The sequence below is a fragment of the Cydia strobilella genome, chromosome Z (genome assembly GCF_947568885.1).
Source record: "Cydia strobilella chromosome Z, ilCydStro3.1, whole genome shotgun sequence".
Lineage (NCBI taxonomy): Eukaryota > Metazoa > Arthropoda > Insecta > Lepidoptera > Tortricidae > Cydia > Cydia strobilella.
The window spans coordinates 4183648-4207196 of NC_086068.1; the positions used below are offsets into that span (position 1 = coordinate 4183648).

The 23549-nt window shown below is 39.2% G+C and overlaps 1 protein-coding gene across 1 annotated transcript; it reads right to left on the minus strand.

The window, feature by feature from the left end:
- Window positions 1-585: 585 nt before the first annotated feature.
- LOC134754123 (uncharacterized) lies at window positions 586-23500 on the minus strand. Its single transcript, XM_063690202.1, has 13 exons — window positions 23170-23500; window positions 20490-20603; window positions 18824-19041; window positions 17214-17419; window positions 15450-15555; window positions 13953-14073; window positions 11542-11626; window positions 9386-9516; window positions 8422-8477; window positions 6231-6281; window positions 3579-3638; window positions 1147-1257; window positions 586-778 (listed from the first exon to the last, which is right to left on the minus strand). The coding sequence occupies exons 1-13, from the start codon at window positions 23245-23247 to the stop codon at window positions 586-588; spliced, it is 1530 nt and encodes a 509-aa protein (XP_063546272.1). The 5' UTR covers window positions 23248-23500.
- Window positions 23501-23549: the final 49 nt, after the last annotated feature.

Below are 23549 nucleotides of genomic sequence, written 5' to 3' on the forward strand. Positions count from 1 at the left end.
TCAAATTTCTTCAATTTTTTTCCCCGCCACATCAACTTTTTTCCGCCGTGAACGGATATAAAGGCATTGTTCTTTTTTTAAAATTGGTAGTCTCATAATTTAAAGCACAATTGGTATAACGTAATAGTGAGGCATTTAAAATGAATCGCAGCTGCTTCTAACAAAATAAAAAAACGAGAACACGTATTCAAGCTACTGCAATGGCTTAACACTACGACTAAGGCGACGGGAAGTTTTCTGGCCATAACATTCTTATGAATGGGTCGCTAAAAACAAAAAAAGAAGAATATTAATACCAAATATGAATGATGTGAAAATACGAGTACTATTGTGCGTCAATGGATGCACTGAATAATGAAAAGGTGTTTTGAAGATTTGTATTTGTGTCACCTTCAACGCATAATTCAGCGCATATAACACACTATTTGAATGATTAAAATGATTGATGCAGTCTAACCAAAATATGAAATAGAGCAAATAAATAGAAAAACTGCATTTTATGGAAGTTGGCATGACAAATATCACAATAACTACACTAAATTCATTAATTTTATCTCGTAACAACGATATCGGTGTAAAACATACTCACATTTTTGCCGTCTTCTTGTTCATCTTCTGATATATGGAGCCCTTGTTTAGTCCGGCGGGGCCACTGGCGAGCTCGCCGGGCCCCCGCGCTAACGAGAAGCCCCTCTCGCGGGGCTCAGGGCCCGAGGGCCGCACGCAGGGCCCCTTGCGAAGGTCAGGGTTAGGACCCTTCCAGGCCATGTAGTCCTCACTGGAAAAAGTGAGGATTCACAATTAACTCAAGCTCCCTTCGTCAGTTCATGGAAAAAATAGCACTATATATTTGAACACTGCTAATATATTTGCTATATTTTAAGATTGATAGGGATTGGAAGGTTAGCTTGCGCAATCATAGATTACTTAAATTTGAAACTTGTCGCGTTTACTACCTCCTTCGTATCTCATACATGCAGTATAATAAAAATCATAACATTTTTATGACAATAGGTACGAAGTATTATTTTAAAAGCTTCCCCGAAACATTTAGATAAAACACATCAATAAAAATCATGCCCCTGTAACAAACTCAACGGACAATATAAAAGATACTGTGAAGCATAGATATACATTAATCCTTACAGTAAAAGATTGTCCTTCGGGCCACGCCGGAGCGCCGGGTTGGGCCCGGCGCCCGCTACCGTGTACTGTGACTTATATTTGGTTTCGGCGACGCTCGTCTTCAAGATCGGCCTGCAATATAACGCACTGTAAATAGGGTTGGCCAGTCGAAATAATTAGCAGATGGCGCCAGCATAGCTTGCTCTGTCAATCCCTAAGATTGTGTCAAATTTTTGTTTTTTTAATGCCCTTTAAGCCAAATCTCAAAAAAAAAGGGCAAGCTATGATGGCGCCATCTCTGCAAACCCTTGACAGTTGCCAACCCCCATTAGTAGCTTATATTTTCTGTCTGTAAAACATGACATCACAATTGCGTTTACATGCAGTTTTGAAAATAATACAATTACTTTTCTGAATTCAATGTTTTCTTACTTGTAAAACAAGGAAATCTCTTTCTAATACAAGGCGCTAAAAGGAACCTTATGCTTGCATTATATTATAAATTACAAATATGCAAATACGGGGCCTCAGGTGGTCTCAAGACGAAGCTTGCCTCATTTTCTAATATCACATATACTCAATGAACTTGATATTACTGCATGATAAACACAAGTATGATTTATCACTAAGTGCTTATTTTGGGAGCGGTATGAGACTAGTAATAAAAGGTATGTTCATTTAAATGGAATACGATGTGTAACTCTAATTAGTCAAAATCGTTTCTAAAATAACCTAGAATGGCTAGGATAACTCGACTCGTCTTTTTGTGTTCATTTTTCTTTCTCAAAATACAAATGTGTTATACCACCTTATGTGTGTGGACAGCCATAGTGGAGCCGTTAACCACATATAATACCATCGCCCACACTATTAACTGACAGTTCGTTAATGTTATTACTTATTACAAAGAGCATAAGGTCCACCGATGGACAATTAAGTGTTGCTGTTTGTACAAATCACACCCTATACCTATTTTTTCGACCATTTTTAATTTGCACCGTGGTTAAAGGCTCCACTAGAGCTATACAAACACATTTAATAACTACAGTACTTTTCAAGAAACGAGCTATGTTAAGTTGTACTAGCCATTCGTATTTAGTGACTTAGATAAATCCTCGTTTCAATATTAATAAGAACTACACTTTTAAATAAATCCACACTGTTCGCAGCAAAAGGGATTACTTAAATACAACAAAGTGAAAAATACTTATTGATAAATAAATGTTATAAGGGGTAGATGCTATGGAAAAGGCATATGTAAGTTAGTAATATAATTCATGGATAAAATGAAATATAATGCCACTAATGATGCTTTTTCACAGGCTAAGGATTTCTTTTATAAAATCGACAAAACGACAATACTCTCCGACTCTCTCCCTTTACAAGCAAATGTAGATAAAATAACATTGTACGAGGAACCTTTTGCTGAGAACAAACTAAAATTAGGATATTTTTCATGCTGACGTAAATTAAGTATTAACTCATATAAAGTTATTTGCTTACCATTCTTTACTATGATAAACTAATTGTATTTAAATTGACTTTTGTTAATAATTAAATGTCTAAAAGATTGCAAACCTTCATAAATATCTTAAGTGTATTTTAAATAATATTTTTTCTAATTTATTTAAGTGTATTTTTAATATAAAAAATACTGCTAAACTAAATATAAGATGATCATGAATGACAGCTATACATACATTATAATCCAGTTGTGTTAAACAAACCTTAAACATGCTTACTATAACAATATAAACGGCGCACAATCGACATCACAACATTAAAAACACATCACGTAAAAATACGACATTTAACAAACTATATGTGACATTTTGTATAAAAAGGGACCTTATTGTCGATGGCGCTTACGCCATTATTAACGATGCTCCGATGTATATACAATGCCGTGCGACGCTGTGCGGCGTAAGTGCCATCGACAATAAGGTCCCTTTTCATATAAAATGCCCCATATGTAAAATCACACTCCACTACACATCTACTACTATTCGTGCTGTAAGTCCAAACCCTATCATCAATTCCCAATAGTTCTAACTTTGCCCAGCAAATAAATATAAAACTTTTCTTAAACGCCGCAAATAGGCAAAGATAAAACACGATGGCAAGTTAAAATTTGTATGTAGCCTTATGATTCCTAACGAAATTGAGATTCTTCTTTTATTTGCTACGTTGCTATATTCGTACATACTTACATAGACATGCAATAGCCCCATTATGAAATTGATGGAACAGTTCTTTAGCCGGTGACGGCAAACGGAAACGAAATCGGTTTGAAAAATAGAACAGTTTACGAGCCCTGGGCCCTGGATAAAGCCCTAACTAATATACACCCGCAAGAAATACACTATTATTTGGTTAAGTTGACATTAAAGACACCCTCTGACAAGTCCTTAAACAGAAGACAACAACATGCAAAAGAAAAAGAAGATATTTACCAAGAAGTGACAACGTCATCTAATACGTCAAGCGTGTCGTGTATGCTTGCTGTCTCATTCCTGTCCAGATGAAGCGTTTGTTGCTTATTATGTTTTATTTAATTGTCCAATCAAAAGGAAAAATCCAATCCAGGAATGATTCTTTGTATTTCGCTTTGCCATTTAACAAAGTTAAAATATAAATGAAAGATAGAATGGAATCGGTCTATTTGGTCATCGGCCGGTATTTTATAAGCAAACAAGAGTTGCTTTCGAATTTATAATATTACGATACATATAATAAGGATAGTATTAATTAAAAAAATCATTTTCGAAGATTGGATTTTTAGATTAAAATGTAAATTTAAGTAACTATTATAGTTACGTAAAAAGTATATTTTCTTAACTTCTTACAAAGATAAAGTGTATTAAATAATTTAAAAAAATGTTTTAGACTTAAAAAATTATATTGAAACAGTAAAGTTCCAGATCAATTCACATAAGCTGGTGTGAATAAATTTCACTTATTATTGAGTCTATACTCAATTGTTATTGTTTTGTTAATATGGCGACTAAACATTTAAAATTATTAAATGCGCGAATAATACGTACAGGCCATCATCGATTTTTAAGTTGACGGTTTACATAACAACCAATAATGACATGCCAGATTGGTATTAACCATCAAATTAATAAAAATATATTAAACAAATAATCTTGACGCTTTTTCACTGAATGTAAGCATTTCTCACATTAACAGTATACACCCACAAGTAGATAATTTTATACACCCGTTTTAATTTGTTTACACCAGTTTTGATGAATCGATGTAAGTATTATTTGTAAACAATTTCATGTGTACTATGTATGTAATGTACAATAGGCAAAGCATTAGTATGTATAAGAATTATAATACTGAAGTAAAGTTAATAGGATACGAAACAAGAAAACAGTGATAGGTAAATCTGTATCTTTATTTATTTATTTATAATTTGTACTGTCTTATTTGAAAATCAGTTCTACGTTGCCCGTCCATGTTGCATGACTCCCAATTTCTTTTATTTTACTTTGTTTCAAGAAGGAGATAAAATCATATTTGTTACTAAGCTTAAAGACCGAGCAAAGTTGCGATATAGAGAGTATATAAAAATACATTTTAACATGCTAAGGTTACATGCGAAAGCCGCTAATCCAAGGTGTACCTTAAATCGTAACTCAAACCTAAGAAACGGCCTAGCTCACCAATCGTTAAGATAGAAAAGGTCCTCATACACGTCGTAGGAGTGTGCGATGAGAACATGCTAAGGTTCGATACCAGTAACGAAACATGTCTATGCTAACATCAATGTGTTTTCTTAAAAACCTAATATCCTCTCTTAATTTATCGATTTTAACGATAAGTACTTACAGCATATCACTGTGATACCACGTCATACACGTCCTGAATAAATTTACAAAGAAGTAATTCAGTTCTTTCAAAGAGTGCAATTATGTTTTTTTTTGCCACGCGTAATACGAAGTTTCAGCGTTGATGTCCTCATAAGTAACCGTAACTACGCCAACGAGAAATAACAGTATCAACAGGTTCGTAGGTTTCGCATTACGATTTAGACATCCTATATACTGTAAGGGATCAAGCTAGGGCCAAAAAACTGATGACCATTAAATTCTACGATATCCTGTTCTTGTCGCTCAACTCACTCAGCGCTTATCATGACACGCTGCCGTTTTCGCTATATACCGGGAAATGTAATCACTTATCAACCACGACGTAGCATTACGCCTCCTGTAGCAGTGAATGAGTTAAAACAGGAACAAATGCCCCTGCGTTGGCTGATTACTCAGCGACCATTTAAAATGTAAGCGACGTTATGCCATGATACATAAAGTGCAAGCTGCATGAAATACACGAGGGCCAGTAGATCGGGCCCTAAGAATTACTACGCTTGGGGACGGGGAAGACATCACGGCTGGTCCACGTGTTACGAGAAGCTATCAGTATGTATATAGTAAAATGCTCCCTGCAGCCTTTTTATAAAAAAAAATAATAATGCTAAAACCCAAATTTTTTGTTAAGGTAACTATCTGATTAATTCAAATTGTCGAAATCTAAAAGTAAGATTGATTGAATTAAATTGCAATTTGATGAAAATTAATGCTATTTATATTGACAATTAATGGTCAATGAATACCTATATATTTAGAGCTCTTTCAACATATAGACCCGCCGCAACGAAATTGATAGTCAGCCTCCTATTTCAAGTCACTAAACTTCGTATTTACATATTTTTCAGCGATAACTTTGACCTCATAAAAGTCATAAAGCAAAAACAATATACTAAAAAAGTTTGTTTTGCCATACAGCAAAAACCAAAGAAATTTTTTAAGGTAGTGTTTTATGAGTAAAGTTTTAGCCTCCTACGATCCATCTTATAAAAAAAAAATACAATTAAATTTGAAATCAATTGTGTTGGAGATATGGCTGAATTTCTTTTGTTTTGAAATCGAATAAAACAAAACAAATGCATGTCTTAAAAATGGTTTAAATTACATAGAAGTATTTAATTAGTAGTAGGTATGGATAGGCCGTGGACCTTAGAAGGATAATTCTGAGTAATTTGTAAGTTTATGTGACTGAAAAGAGACGGGATCTAGTAATAAATTTAGACGTACGGTAGTCGCGCGACGCTTATAACACACGGCAGCACCGCTCTCCGCTCCTCCCTAGTTCATAATACCGTATCAGCGCCGTATGACAGCGTACGAGAAGTGCTATGACCCCGGCTCATGATTTAACAATAATTTAGAGTTAGACCAAGAAAAATGCAACGATTTTGATAGCATACGCAGTGCAAGTGTTATTTATACGTCATAATTTCATTGAAGTTTCAGAAATTTGACGTTTAAAATAACACTTGCACTGCGTGTGCTATCAAAATCGTTGCATATTTGTCTTGGTTTAACTCTAGTAACAATTTAATCACACCTGCGAACTAAAAAGTAAATAGTTTCACGGCATATAAGAGCTAATCACGAATGCTCGTGTACACAATTCCGAATTATTACCGTTTTGGTGTTTCAAGGCCGTGATGAGACATGTATTTTGTATAGCACTAGACGGAGATAGACTTGCGTTTTTCTACACTGTGCAATCCTTCGTCAAGTTTCAATACAAGTATACCCTACTCGATGTGACTTTGCCCACAAAAAAAATACATGTATTTTTATAACTAGAGAATAGACTAGCTAGAACAGTATATTTCGGTTGTATTTTCACATATTTTTTATATGGGCAAAGTTAAGTCAGGTGGGCAAAGTTGTAGGTACAATTGTTACACTCATCCACGTTAAACAAATTATACGCACTGTCGAAATACAAGAATGATGTATGATCGAACAGTACTGGAGGTTCCCAAAGAAACGTACAGCACTATTCATTAGAATGAGATAAAAAGCTAGTCGAATTAAAATCGGCCGTGTGTTTGTGCCTTGATTTAGATAAACATTGATAAGGTCAGGCCCCTATTTCACCACGGTGACAGGTGCGACAATTGTCGAAATCACTATTACTGACCCCCCCCCCCCCCCTGGTCTGACATCACATATTTAGCAATTTTGTTTTCAACGTAATCATCAATTTCAATTAGTATTTATTATTTTAACAAAAAAAAAAAAACATTTTTAGAAATTTATAACACGAAGCCGATTAGGAATAAAAATTCATCCAAAAAACGATTATCATTGCAAAAATTAGTCCGTATTTTAGCCAATGCAGTTAGAACGACTAAATTACGGGCTCACACATTAATTACGTCACACGCACTAAGGGGGAGGGAGGGGGTCAAGAAAATGTGACATGTTGTGACAAGGGGGAGGGGGGAGTCACAAACTTTGTGACGTCACTTTAACGACATCTGTAACCGAATATGGTTTTGATTATTTTATTCGCTGTTAACAGTTGAATAACTAGTTTTGGGTAAAAAAATCTTCAAATTCGTGTGATGTAATGGGATGGGATGGGCCGGTCGAAATAATTAGTAGATGGCGCCAGCATATCTTGCCCTGTCTATCCCTAGAATTGTGTCAAATTTTTTTTTTTTTTATGCCCTGGATGCCAGCCCTTGAAGCCAAATCTCATAGAAAAAGGGGCAAGCTATGATGGCGCCATCTCTGCAAACCTTTGACAGTTGCCAACCCCATTCGTGTGATGTAATAAACGGATGACCTCAAAGGTAACAGAAAAACAATGAAACCACTTTTCTTTTTTGAGCTGAGGAGGCGCCTAATGATAATTTTAATAATTAGCTCCATGCAAGAATTTATTTTTATTTTAGGATTTATAATTTATATCGTTGGAACACCGGAAATGATAAAAATACTTTTGTAAACCTTAACATTATTTTATTAAAAAATATTTAAAATGTTGAAAATTTTTGAGCGGTTGAAACGCTCATAATTTTTGGCGCGAATTCGACAGAGCGTAATGACGTCACACGTTGGGCGGCCCAACTGACGTTTGCTACTAATGACACTAATCTGTCGAACGCGTGACGTCGCGTGGCGTTTCGAGCGTTTCGCTCACTAGCTTTTCGCGGGCAAATTATTGTACTTTTTATTTATAATTTTAAGTAATTAAATGGTAATTTAAAAACGGAAATGCATTTGTAACATGATATAACGGTAGCAAACATCCGAATAAAACATATTTCGTTCAAATATAAACTTCATGCATGAGGCTAATTGATAATTTTAATTCCCAACACAATGTTTGTGGTTTTAAGCACCATTAAAATGTAATGATGAGTTGTGTAGATGAGTGTAGTAATTACTAATTAAGTGTATAATTAACTTATATAGTTCTTACCCAGGTTTGACTTCAGGTGTCCGAGACCGTTTCGGCGTCGTTGGTTCCGTTTTGATCTGAAAAAGAGGTCAAAATGGAGTAGTTTTTTTATAAAGTCAGACTAGAATTAAATTCAGATTAATGAGAAATAAATACAACTTAGGGAATAAATCGAATTATTGCATATGGAGATGTTACCCTCGGTTACCGCGATATAGAATTAGAATTGTTTATTGCACTCATATTAGTATACAGTTCTTAAAACTATTTAATACAGTTCCACATGAACCCTGTAAGGGTATAGCAATATACTTAACACTAACTTATGAGATAACATGCATCATAGGCATAAGTCAATATAACAATATACTTCTTTTGAAGTTCCTTACAGTCAATGTAATAGGGGATATTACTGCAATGTTCTACCACCAGAGTGCAGCACTAGCCTTTAGTGAACCATAGAGTAACTTATACATACTGTACCTTTAACAGGTTTTTGACAAGTTTTCAGAGATAAAATATGACATTGATGCACCAAGGCGGTTTGTTTACAGAGGATCTACCGGGAAACGCGAATCCGAAACGCTATCTGCCTCATTATCGCTCGAATATGCATGAGTGACAGAGATGTCACATAACGAAATTTCGATTTTCTTGTTTCGCGATAGACCCTCAGATTGTGGTAGTGGCGTCACCTACGCAGTTTCGCGTAATATTCCCAATTGACTACAAGAGTGTGTATTGCTATCCTTTTCTCTTATATTGTAGTAATGAAAGAGTAAGAGAGTAATAGTACCTTGGGCTCCTCCGTTAGCACAGCGGAGAGTATCTGCTCGGCGCGCTCCTCGTTGTAATCTACGCTGTCGAGCGCTATGGAGATGTCACCCTCGGCTTTACTTAGTTTGGAGTTTCTTAAACACGGGCGTGTATTGCTATCCTTTTTACTTATATTGTTGCAAGGAAAGAGTAAGAGAGTAATAGATACCTTGGGCTCCTCCGTTAGCACAGCAGAGAGTATCTGCTCGGCGCGCTCCTCGTTGTAATCTACGCTGTCGAGCGCTATGGAGATGACGCGCTCGGCCACAGCGCTGTATTTATTTTGGAGTTTCTTCTTTACTGTAATATAAATGTAATATTACAGTAAAGATGTAATGTAATTCTATGTAGTTTGTAATTCTATGGTGTTATTTGTGTCAGAATTTTGTATTTGTTAATTATGCATAAGCGTGTAAGCGATTTGGTATATTACCGTAAGCTTATATGAGAGAATAAATAAATGAAATATAAAATAACACTAAAGGCGTTTTTTTTTCTCAAGTTAACTTGTCATAAAAAAACCGGACAAGTGCGAGTCGGATTCGCCGACCGAGAGTTCCGTACTGTTTTAGTATTTGTTGTTATAGCGGCAACAGAAATACATCATCTGTGAAATTTTCAACTGTCTAGCTATCACGGTTCATGAGATACAGCCTGGTGACAGACAGACGGACAGTGGAGTCTTAGTAATAGGGTCCCGTTTTTACCCTTTGGGCACGGAACCCTAACAAACAAAATAGAGCAAAAACAAGTTTGGTATGAAAAACTTAAATTTGCTGTATTTTTTTAACTATGGTATCTGAAGCTACATAAACTAATTACAGACATAGATATACCTTATCCTATTGTAAGTACAAAGTTTCAGAGCAACCTAGCTAGTCGTTGTAAAATGAGAGCGGAACTACGTTTGTATGGAGAACCGAGCTTGCCGGAGACTTTTATATGGCCATAGAATAACTTATACTAGAGCGGTACTGTCATAGTAAATTTTGTAACCCCAGTAAATTCACTACCATCTATCGACACACTTTAAAACTAAAAATGAATATTTTTAAAAATGCGATAAAATGTATTTAAGTATGGATAAATGATTTTTTTTATTTGCATTAATTATTTTTATGATTTACACCCATGTTCTTTCACTGATATGCGTTAAAATTGTTAAATAACAAACGAAACCGTCAACGCCATCTATACGACAGCAGGCCAAAGCTAGTAGCGCCCTCTGAACGAGAATCAAATTTTCTTGATTTTCGAGGCACGTTTTTTCCTTAGACTGTATCCATCTATTACGGAGTTATATCTATCTTTGATATGGCTATGGTATGCAGCAGGGTAACGATATACAACTGAATATAAATGAAAATTAGACAAGTATAGTTTGTCAAGGGACTGTCTCATTTCGGGCGTAGACGGAGAGAGTCATACTGTCTTTGTCTTGCACTGGTGCTGGTGCCCAGAAGAAGGGGATGAGTGTAGTTTTTTTGTTCTTACTTACTGACAAGATTTGCTTGACCAACTATAAGTAAGTTGGAGTCTGCTCTTGCAAATAAAGGTACCTAGTCTATTTACCGTGTGATTTTTTTCATGGCATTTGCCCTTGATTAAAATGGTTAAAAATTCAATACAATTTTGCGTTAGCACCCTCTTAAGAAATTACTTAAACCACAGAATAAATAATAGTACTAGGTACAGAAGATTCACTCTAACAAAAGTCTATTACGACAGATATGACCGGTAGGTGGCGCATGCGCGAACAGGCGTCCGTTCCGTAGCGGTGCGCGGCAACTACTATGGCTAAACCAGCTTCGCTTCGGGTAAACTCGGCTCCATTCGGCTGAGCATTACACCGAGCAATTATTAGGGTTGGCACAACTTGACGTCCCTTTGCGTGCACGACCACAGATAAGGTAAAGACCTGAATTTTGACAACTCTAAATAGCCAAAAGGGATAGATATTAGAAAGGGACGTCATGGTTTGACCCTGAACCGCTGTCAAACTTCGGTTTTGTAGAAAGTTTCCTTTCTGTACGGTAGTACTATTTATTCTTTGGCTAGACACCAAAATTGGTGTCGGCCGCATGTACTTTTAGCGACGCGACGAAATCGCGGAGTGAGCCACGCTTGCTTAAACACACATTTGTGGTATTTTGTATAAAAAGGGCCCTTATTGTCGATGGCGCCTACGCTATTATTAACGATGCTCCGATATAAATTCAATGCCGCGCGAGGCTGTGCGGCGTAAGCGCCATCGACAATAAGGTACCTTTTCATAGAAACTGCCTCATTTATACGGTTTATTCTAAAAAGAAATATTGTACATACATTCGTTTTTCTCCTCCGCCGTTTTAACAATGGTGACAACTTTTTTGACAGGCTGGGGGGTTTCTTCTTTCTTCTTTACAATCTCCTGTTGAAAAGCATGTTAGAGAAAATTATATTAACAATGGGGTTGGCAACTGTCAAAGGTTTGCAGAGATGGCGCCATCATGGCTTGCCCCTTTTTCTACGAGATTTGGTTTAAAGCACAAAGGGCTGGCATCCAGGGCATTAAAAAAAACAAAAATTTGACATAATTCTAGCGATTGACAGGGTAAGCTATGCTGGCGCCATCTGCAAATTATTTCGATCGGCCAACCCCATTCGTTTTATTTTTTACTAGCTTTTGCCAGCGTCTTCGTCTGCGTGAAGTTAGCTTATATTTTATCCAATCTGCTTTTTATCGACTCCCCATGCAAACTTCCACCCCCTTTAAAGGATGACTTCTGGGATAAAAACTATCCTATGTCCTTCCCCGGGACTCAAACTATCTCTATACCAAATTTCAGCTAAATAGGTTAAGCGGTTTAAGCGTGAAGAGGTAACAGACAGACAGACACACTTTCGCATTTATAACATTACTAGCTTTTGCCCGCGACTTCGTCTGCTTTGAGTTAGTAATTTGGGTAGCTTATTTTTTATCCAATCTGCTTTTTATCGATTTCCCATACAAACTTCCACCCCCTTTTCACCCCCCTTAAGGGTGATTTCTGGAATAAAAACTACCGTATGTCCTTTCGCGGGACTCAACTATCTCTATACCAAATTTCAGCTAAATCGGTTCAGCGGTTTAAACGTGAAGAGGTAACACACAGACACACTTTCGCATTTATAATATTAGTATGGATACATATCAAACTATTTTTAAACTACCCTATTGGCCGTGTGGCCATGGAAACTGTGATAAAACAAAGTAAACTAATTGTGTTTGGGGTTGTTAGAATGGTCTCGATGAGTATTAGTTGCCTGTGGAAAGAAAAGTACAGTCAGCGATAAAAGCTTGTACCTTACTTGTACTTTGACACCCACCCGCTACCTTCAGTCACCCGTGAACAAGATGCATGTAACTGCGTCGAAATATCGGGAGCTCATAAACAATACAAAAGGTAATCACGGTCTATATCCCGGTCAATATAAGTCTAGTACAACTTGTACCCACCAAAAATGAAATTTTTGCCAAAAACTTATTTTATCTTTTTCGTTTGGCGTTGTTAATGTACACTCACGGACTTTAATTGTTGAGACGTTTAGGGTTTACTTTACATTGGACACTCATACCGTTAGTATTGGCAACCAAATGTGGTATTTTCTATAAAAAGGAACCTTATTGTCGATGGCGCTAACGCCATTATTAACGATGCTCCGATATAAATACAATGCCGCGCGGCGCTGTGCGGAGTAAGCACCATCGACAATAAGGTCCCTTTTCATAGAAAATGCCCCAAATTAAGTTGAACCCTAAATGGCTCAACAATTAAAGTCCGTGACTACGATTGGCTAGGACGGACTTCCTGCTCAAGGATATGACGGGCTAATAGCAGAAAAACTCCAAAATAAAATATATAAGATGTGTAATCTGTCTTGTGGTACAGGAAGGAGCATAGACATAGTATATACAAGTAGTTATAGACTCGCCACCGAGCGACCGGGGGTAAGACAAAGAATATTCATATAAAATTTGGGCAGCATAGGATTTTTTTCTCTTTCACTCTTATAAATTTCGGTATTTCGCCATCGCCTCCTTCCTATGAATGCCACCCGGTCGGTGATAATGACGAAGCATGGCACTATTTTCTCTTTCCTCTTATATGAATCGCAATAAGACTATCTTTCTCTATCAAAGAGTGTCAGGAAGGAGTAATGACAGTTATGACATGCAAATTTGTGCCATTCTCAACCAAAGGGGTACTTATTGTCGGTTGTCAATACCGCGCTATTTCCGTATAGCTTCCATTTGAAATCAACCTTATTGACAACCGACAATGTGGTACCTTTTGGTTGAAAACGTCAAATTTTGACAAATGTTTTAAAACTATCCCTGCGATATTTGCGCAGGCGCTTCATTGGGGTCTGATTTTGATCCGAACACTTGCCTTTTTACTGAAGCGCTGGTGGCCTAGCGGTAAGAGCTTCGATCTTTCAATCCGAAGGTCGCGGGTTCAAACCAATGAGTTTCACGGAACTTATGTACGAAATATTATTTGATGTTTACCAGTTACTTTTCGTTGAAGGAAAACATCGTGAGGAAACCGGACTGATCCTAACAAGGCCTAGTTCCCTGGGTTTGAAGGTCAGATGGCAGTCGCTTTCGTAAAAACTAGTGCCTACGTCAATTCTTAGGATTACTTTTCCAGCGGACCCCAGGCTCCCTGGAGCCGTGGCAAAATGCCAGGATAACGCGAGGAAGAAGGACTTGCCTTTTTAGTGAACCCCATGGTGAGGAGTTCCTCGCTAGCCTTCTGCACGTTGTTGTCCTTGTTCGCGAGCACGTCCAGGATCAGCGTTTCCTCAGCCTTCGGGAAAACGCTCTTCAGGTATCTGTGATATCATATTTACGTAGAATATTGAGACTTTGCCCTAGGAACAGAATATATGAAGGGTACACGGAAAGAATATGTCTAATCACTTTTTGCGGAAAATTAGATTTTCATTACAAAATGTAGAGCTCTTAATGAACTATTAGTAATATCTTTTGCTACCACTGTATAATATATGTAACACAACTTTTTTTTTAGTTAAAAAAGACCTGGTCACGGAATTACCATACATTTTGACATGGTTCCAAATTTTAAAACCGCGATTACTCAAAATGTTACTAAAGTGACTAAACATGTTCTTACCGTGTACCATTCATATAATAGTACTAGGTATAGAAGATTCACTCCCTAACAAATCGCGTCTACTATGCGCAAGGCGGCGCAAGCGCGTGCAGGCGTCCGTTCCATAGCGATGTGCGGCAATTACTACGGCAACACCTCAAAATTGAGGCGGCCGCAGGTACTTGTAGCGACGCGACGAAATCCCGGAGTGAGACACGCCTGCCCTAGGTGTCAACATGGCCTTGATAGCAACTATGCTCTAGATTTCTACTTGGCACTAAATTGCAATTTTTGCAACAAATAGCACAGGTAGATCCATAATTCTATAATATACAAGGTGGCTAAAAAATAAGTGCATTGCCGTTGCCAGGGAGGTTTTGGGATCATACAGAGCAACTTTTACTATGGGACCAACCACGAAATCGCGATAAAGATAAAATATAGCGAACTATTTAACGATGACAAACAGTTTGGTGCAACCGACTCTAAGAGTCACTCCACACTAGCGTCTTTTGCGCGGTGTCATTGCGCAGTTGCGCCAACGTTGCGTCGAGCAGCAGCCCTAGAGTTGATTAGACGACGCTCGTGTGGGATCTCTTTAAGGCAGTTCCATCGGTTTGCCGCTATCACTGTCACATTTCGCAAGAAAGAACGGGAAAGACCATGCGCGCCAAGTGTCAATTTTGATCGAATTTTGTCGATTTTTATTTATTTTAAAAACGTTGCCTTACAATATCGAAATTCGAAAGCGGTCAAATTACTATTTAGGTTAAGATTTTTTCTCCTTTTTTTGTTAATAGTGTCACATAATAAATAACCGAGTAAAGTTGGATTAGAAGTCCTAGTTGGAGGTTACATTTCTATGGAGGTTACTTTGGGAATTAATTGTATCGAGCGAAGTGTCATAACTTGTGTATCGGAAGCTTATAAATTAAAGATAATATAATCAAGAACTACATATATTTTTTCCACGTCTACGACTATCAACGTCTCTTAGAAAAATATGATCATATAAGGAGATTTTTCGCCTTCTGGCTCAGGGAACCGTCTTATAAGGTGTAAGGTGTGTATTCTGTGCACCTATTCTGTACTCACTTCAGCTTCATCTTCGGCGATTGGTGCCTGGTGGGTTGACTGCTGGTTGAGCGGGCGCCGTAATGGCTGGAGGCTCCGGATGCTGGCCGCAGCAGGCTCGGTGACCCTGCAAGAGGCTTAACTGTCATCGATGCAAGTGGACAGGACTACGATGTTTTGACCTCTCGACCACCCGGCGGAGGAATTGTTCATTAAATTTGAAATATTAACCATGCCTAGTGAATTATATGCTTGAAGCATGCAAATACAGAAGACGGAACCTTGCCAGGCTGCCTCTACCAAAGTACCAACGGGCAGACGATAATTCGGAAAGAAATATAAACTGTTGAACATAATCAAGCGACTTACATACACATTTTTGACAATATCAAGTATCAGAAAGTATAAAAATGGATCACAAATTGTGTTTTTTTTTAAAATAGATTTTCTGAACTATAATTCGTTTAGTACCATACCACATACTTGGTGGATTAAGCGCCAAATAAACAAAAACAAAATTAAACTGAACGAATCGACCGATTTACGCATTTGGATATAAAGATATAGATTTGTTATTTTTATCAATGTCTGGGAGATAACATAGATTAGCCAAACACCTGATAGTATTTTCGTTTAGGGGTACTGACTCACCTTTGTACAATCGCCATATCGGAGTGGCAAAGGTGCTCACACCCACACGCACAGAAATAAATATACCATAGAAGACGCAAATGCATCAACCCCGACCAAGCGTCGAGGTTGACCGTCGCTCTTTACAGTCCATGCGCGTCAGTTGTTGCAGCCGGACGTCCGTGAAAACTTAAAAATGCTTCGTTGCATGATAATTAACTGCAACAACCCAAAAATTGCGAGCACCCAAAGGCAATAACTTATTTCCTATCCCAAATAAGTAATTTTAAAATTATATTATGCGTAAATTTTGTATGAAAAAGTCGGCACGCTTGGTTTTAATACAAATCGTGGTATTTGCGTCATCGTATATAATTAATCTGTGCCCACATGCCTCTATCGTCAAGGCGCTAGCGCTTGTTCAGATATTTTTGAGCACCTCGGCCGCTCCGATATATCTGATGGCCACTGTACAGACTTTGACTGCGTTTGACTGTACGGAAATGATCGGTTGGCCACATCATGAAAATGTCAAACCTCAAGTAACCATATCATGATCAATTCTAAAATGGCATTTCTTCATTTGCTACAAAACGAAAGTAGCAAATGTATCAACTCGCACTATAACACTAATCAATGTATAATCAGGATTATCTCTTACATTTGTCAATCCCAAAAGTTTCGTTTTTAATCATTATACTATTCAATACGCCAAAAATGCTGTCCACACCTTTTGGAAGTCCGACTACCGAGTTTTTACGAAGAAAAAACATTATTCCTTTAATTCCCGCCGATGCGATATCGAGTAAGTAAAAACCATAAAAACTCAAAATAATTCAATGCCATTTGTTGGCCGGTCTTTTTTCCTCCCTGGGAGTTCGTCACTACATCATCTGTATGTATCGGAGAGCAGTCAAATGCGCCGAATGTATGAAGCCCGATACCCTCATAACCAACTGCCCCCCATAGACCCATTTTGCATGCGAGCCGCCACGGGGGACAAGGTGAGAGGCCCAGGGTTCATTATAGGGCACCGAGTTTTCGCAAAAGAAAAAAAAAAATTACTAAAGTAAAGCCAACGAAACGAAATACAGAATATAAACATTATAAACAATCTCGTTACCTTGGCTTCTCAAGTCTGTCTCAGAATGTTACCTTGAGGTGTCCCAGAGAGCGGGGTAAAATGAGCAGAGTGTATGGAGCCAGAAACTCCCTTGGCGAGCTGCAGGGCCGAATAGACCCCCATAGCCCCCTTTTGCATGCGAGCCGCCATGGGGGACATGGTGAGAGGCCCCGGGGTCGTTATAGGGTGCTTCTCGACTTGGAGAGCGCTTATTACGACTGCTTCACGGTTGTAGTATCTGGGGAAAGATATATATATAGGTATAGATTATTCAATTCAAAATTTAAAGTCATTGCGGCGCCCTCCCGACATCGACGTATGTATATCGGGAGCTCGAAAACAACACAAAAGGTAATCACCGTTCATGTCCCCGGTCTATATTGTATAAGTCTAAGGAGGCTTTTTTCAAACAAAATATGAAACCATATGCGATCTCTCGACTTAAACTTTGCTCTGCAAAATGCGATCTATTATCAACACACTTCTTCAGCAGTATCTTGATATGCGTCTCACTGACAGTGGGGAACATGGCACTGATTTTGGCGACGAGGGCGTCCGTATCCGACGCCAAAGTAAGCGAGTCTTGGAATTTGTCGCTAACACGGCCCTTGTGCTAAATATACTCACTTCTTCAGCAGTATCTTGATATGCGTCTCGCTGACAGTGGGGAACATGGCACTGATCTTGGCGACGAGGGCGTCCGTATCCGACGCCAGAGTGAGCGAGTCTTGGAATTTGTCGCTAACACGGCCCTTGTGCTAAATATACTCACTTCTTCAGCAGTATCTTGATATGCGTCTCACTGACAGTGGGGAACATGGCACTGATTTTGGCGACGAGGGCGTCCGTATCCGACGCCAGAGTGAGCGAGTCTTGGAATTTGTCGCTAACACGGCCCTTGTGCTAAATATACTCACTTCTTCAGCAGTATCTTGATATGCGTCTCGCTGACAGTATGGAACATGGCACTGATCTTGGCGACGAGGGCGTCCGTGTCCGACACCAGAGTGAGCGAGTCTTGGAATTTGTCGCTAACACGGCCATTGTGCTAAATATACTCACTTCTTCAGCAGTATCTTGATATGCGTCTCGCTGACAGTAGGGAACATGGCACTGATCTTGGCGACGAGGGCGTCCGTGTCCGACACCAGAGTGAGCGAGTCTTGGAATTTGTCGCTAACACGGCCATTGTGCTAAATATACTCACTTCTTCAGCAGTATCTTGATATGCGTCTCGCTGACAGTAGGGAACATGGCACTGATCTTGGCGACGAGGGCGTCCGTGTCCGACGCCAGAGTGAGCGAGTCTTGAAACTTGTCGCTAACACGGCCCTTGTGCTAAATATACTCACTTCTTCAGCAGTATCTTGATATGCGTCTCGCTGACAGTAGGGAACATGGCACTGATCTTGGCGACGAGGGCGTCCGTGTCCGACGCCAGAGTGAGCGAGTCTTGGAATTTGTCGCTAACACGGCCCTTGTGCTAAATATACTCACTTCTTCAGCAGTATCTTGATATGCGTCTCGCTGACAGTAGGGAATATGGCACTGATCTCGGCGACGAGAGCGTCCGTGTCCGACGCCAGAGTGAGCGAGTCTTGGAATTTGTCGCTAACACGGCCATTGTGCTAAATATACTCACTTCTTCAGCAGTATCTTGATATGCGTCTCGCTGACAGTGGGGAACATGGCACTGATCTTGGCGACGAGGGCGTCCGTGTCTGACGCCAGAGTGAGCGAGTCTTGAAACTTGTCGCTAAGGTGCGAGACTCGGCCCGGTAGGGGGCTGCCGCGGGGCGTGAGGCAGAGGGCGCGCCCGAGGATCGGGCTGTCGTTTGGTGTGCTGTACGCGCGCCCGTCCTGGAGATAGAACGGGTGTTAGGTGTTGATAAAAAAAAGGTGATTAGCGTACGCATATTTCGCCTCCTAAGTCCGGATGTCCTTTTAAAAGGACAAAATCAAATCGTTTTGAACTTTAATGGAATAAAAGGTTCCAATTCCAAATTCAAAACTGTAAAAATGACTCTGGGACTTCTTAGGGCTATTCTGGCTATGGAAGGCGTGTTGCAGCCGCACGGGGCTCGGGTACGGGTGCACATGCTACGGCGAGTGAGACTGCTCCGAGCACACAGGATGGAACAACACAAGGACATATTTACTCACGATATGAGGCTTGAGGCCTTTTGGGTGGAACATCTTAGGGCTATTATGGCTATGGAAGGCGTGCTGCAGCCGCACGGGGCTCGGGTACGGGTGCACATGCTACGGCGAGTGAGACTGCTGCTCCGAGCACACACGATGGAACAACACAAAGACATATTTACTCACGATATGAGGCTTGAGGCCTTTAGGGTGGAACATCTTAGGGCTATTATGGCTATGGAAGCCGTGCTGCAGCCGCACGGGGCTCGGGTACGGGTGCACATGCTACGGCGAGTGAGACTGCTCCGAGCACACAGGATGGAACAATACAAAGACATATTTACTCACGATATGAGGCTTGAGGCCTTTAGGGTGGAACATCTTAGGGCTATTCTGGCTATGGAAGGCGTTCTGCAGCCGCGCTGGGCTCGGGTACGGGTGCACATGGTACGGCGAGTGAGACTGCTCCGAGCACACAGGATGGAACAACACAAAGACATATTTACTCACGATATGAGGCTTGAGGCCTTTAGGGTGGAACATCTTAGGGCTATTCTGGCTATGGAAGGCGTGCTGCAGCCGCACGGGGCTCGGGTACGGGTGCACATGGTACGGCGAGTCAGACTGCTTCGAGCACACAGGATGGAACAACACACAAAGACATATTTACTCACGTTATGAGGCTTGAGCCCTTTAGGGTGGAACATCTTAGGGCTATTCTGGCTATGGAAGGCGTGCTGCAGCCGCACGGGGCTCGGGTACGGGTGCACATGGTACAGCGAGTCAGACTGCTTCGAGCACACAGGATGGAACAACACACAAAGACATATTTACTCACGATATGAGGCTTGAGCCCTTTAGGGTGGAACATCTTAGGGCTATTCTGGCTATGGAAGGCGTGCTGCAGCCGCACTGGGCTCGGGTACGGGTGCACATGGTACGGCGAGTGAGACTGCTTCGAGCACACAGGATGGAACAACACACAAAGACACATTTACTCACGATATGAGGCTTGAGCCCTTTAGGGTGGAACATCTTAGGGCTATTCTGGCTATGGAAGGCGTGCTGCAGCCGCACGGGGCTCGGGTACGGGTGCACATGGTACGGCGAGTGAGACTGCTTCGAGCACACAGGATGGAACAACACACAAAGACACATTTACTCACGATATGGGGCTTGAGCCCTTTAGGGTGGAACATCTTAGGGCTATTCTGGCTATGGAAGGCGTGCTGCAGCCGTACTGGGCTCGGGTACGGGTGCACATGGTACGGCGAGTGAGACTGCTCCGAGCACAGACATGGTGGGACAACACACACTGTGAACAGGCCTGTGCGTATCACACATGTGTAGGAAGCATAGTGGTGTGCGAAATCGGTGAATAACATGTCTGAATACTAAAATATAGCTCAAAATCCTCTAGTAAATGTAATGGTTCATTACCGTGATCACATTCAAGACGATATTGACTCCATACAAACGTAGGCCCATTTTCCTCCCTGGATATTGACATTATCGATAATATTTTTACACTATTGTATATTACCTAACCATAGCCTCTTTGTTTGACTTTTTTCGATTTTTTTTATATTAAAAGAGTTAGTAGCATAAAACATATTTCATACAAATTTGCTCTAGCTCATAACACATACTTAATAATTAAATAATCGAAAAAATATCAAACGAAGGGGCATATAGTTAGCTATGGTTAGTATTTTAATATGCATCATAGCGTAAAATTTTTTTATAATGTTAATATCCTGAAAGGAAAATGAGGATAACGTTTGTATGGAAAAGAGGTCATCCCTTTTTAAACGAAAAAGAAAATTCATTTTAGGAGACAGGCCAAATACATTGCCATATTGTATATTTAGCTTCAAGTAAAATTCACAAAGACATCATGTGGTTCTTGAGAATCAGTCCTAATTTTGTGCAACACACTTAAAAAAAAAACTGTAGAAAAACAACAAAATATTTAGTCTGTAAGAACTACGCAACAAATCAAATTATTTTTATGAAATATTTCGATTTGTGTTTTTTAAGTAGCCACACTACTATATGTAAATTATAAACTAAAATAGATATCATACACTAAAGAAAAAGTGACCAAGTCCACTGGTGATCGAGGCGGGAATAGAACCCGCATCTTCAGCTTACAAAAAATTATTCATAAAAATAATTTGATTTGTTCCCTTGTTGGATAGATGGCAGCAACATCTCTCTCGCTATTCCGTAATCCAATAAAGGATTCGTATAGGGTGCAAGCACGTACTGCTCGCCCTTAGAGTTGGTCAAAGGCGCCTAGCCTTCCAAAGATAGCATATACCAGAGAATTTGGGACGTGTACCGCCGCGGCCGGGTGGTCTAGTGGTCAGGAAGTTAGCCGCGTAAGCTAAAGACGCGGGTTCGATTCCCGCCTCGGCGACCGGTGGACTTGGTCACTTTTTCTTTAGTGTATGATATCTATTTCAGTTTATAATTTGTCTGTTTAAAATACTGAACACATAGAAACTTGATTCATTAACTAAGTTATGCATATTAAGTAGGTATCTCTTTTGTAAAGTCTATATTTTCAAGACAAAGCTATAATAAGACCATTGCCATACTGACATGAAAACTGGCCAGACTTTAATGTTTTTTAAAAGCGTGTGGCACAAAAGTTTTAGTAAGTATTATGTACTCTATCGATCTGCAGGCCATGATGCTCCGGGTACAACCTGTACTTCATGTTTCTATGCTAATTCATTCTCTGGAAATAAAAACATATTATAAACTAACATTCTGTAACCATACCTAGCATAACTTAGATATAAGACTTGCTGTACCCTATCAGGGTCCATGTGAAACTCACTACTACTATATAACACCTATGTGTAACAGCTGAGCCACCTTCCCTTTCAATTAGTTTGTAAGCATTATCGTGTACTTTTATTATGTACCTATGTTACAACTTCTTGAATAAACGTCTTTTATTATTATTATTATTATTATGTACCTACTAACCATGGATGCAATAAATGAATTATTATTATTATCTCGTTTTTCATATTTTCTCGGCTTTCACCACCGGCCAGTACTACTATGCACGAGCCTAGGCCAAATGCATCTCAGGTAAGTATAATTATAATATCTATTATCTCTTCATTTTATGGTACATCAGGATGTATTATTATGAACATTAAACTACACTTTTTTAAGCCCAGAAACTAAAATGGTTGCTTTGGTCACAGAATAAATAATAGTATTAACCATACAGAACGGCTCGCATTACCTCGCCCCGCGACAGCAGACTGATGGCCGTTAGCCAGCCGCTCAGTACTATTTCTAAAGATAAAGATCATTTATTTGCATTAAACATTACCAGGTGTACAAGGTCTTAATTATACAGCACTGGTTTACATACAGGATGGGCAGGAATATGAGAAAGACTATAGTAAAGGTTGAAATGGATTGTTTGGCAGAATTAAAAAATAAAGAGTGAACAATAATGCAGTGTAGAGATTTTCAGCATATCATTTTTACACAAACGACAATAAAAAGGTTTTCGCAAATTGCAGAAAACAGGATAGGAATAGTAAGGTCCACTGAACTTAATAGTCTTCACAATAATAACAGAAATATAAATTTTCTAGCTTTTTTTTAGGTTTGTTACAAAAATTATACGAAGAATGTGTGTAGTTAGATTCAAGCAGGCTGTTTATTTTGTATTTGATTTCCACTCAACTAATAACGAGTAATAATCGCAACAGCATCAATAAATTGAGTGCGCAGGTAGTTTTTTTTACAAACCTATATAATTGTTTTCATTAACCTTTGTAAATATGTGTACATATTAGAATGTAATGGTACCTGAGGATTAATACACTCCAAGGCGATGTGGTGAGCGGCATTGTGCAGGGACTTATGTTTCGACCTCAACTCATCCATTTTAATTTTGTTTTCGATTAAACTTCTAGCGACACTTGACTACCTGTCCGGTGTTATAAACAAAACATTCACATTTTCTCAATAAAACAATAAAGAAAACTTTCTCACATGATATTTAACGAAAAATAAGGCGATAACTAGCAAATACCATAATATATTTGAATATTTCCCTCCTTTATTATTATTTTGTTTGGCAGATACGTGTGTCGTAAAACGGGAAGCTAACGCGTGTATGCCGGCAGAATTCAATTGTATGTATCATCTATCCATGAGCGGCATTTCGCACTGCTCTGCCCAATTTA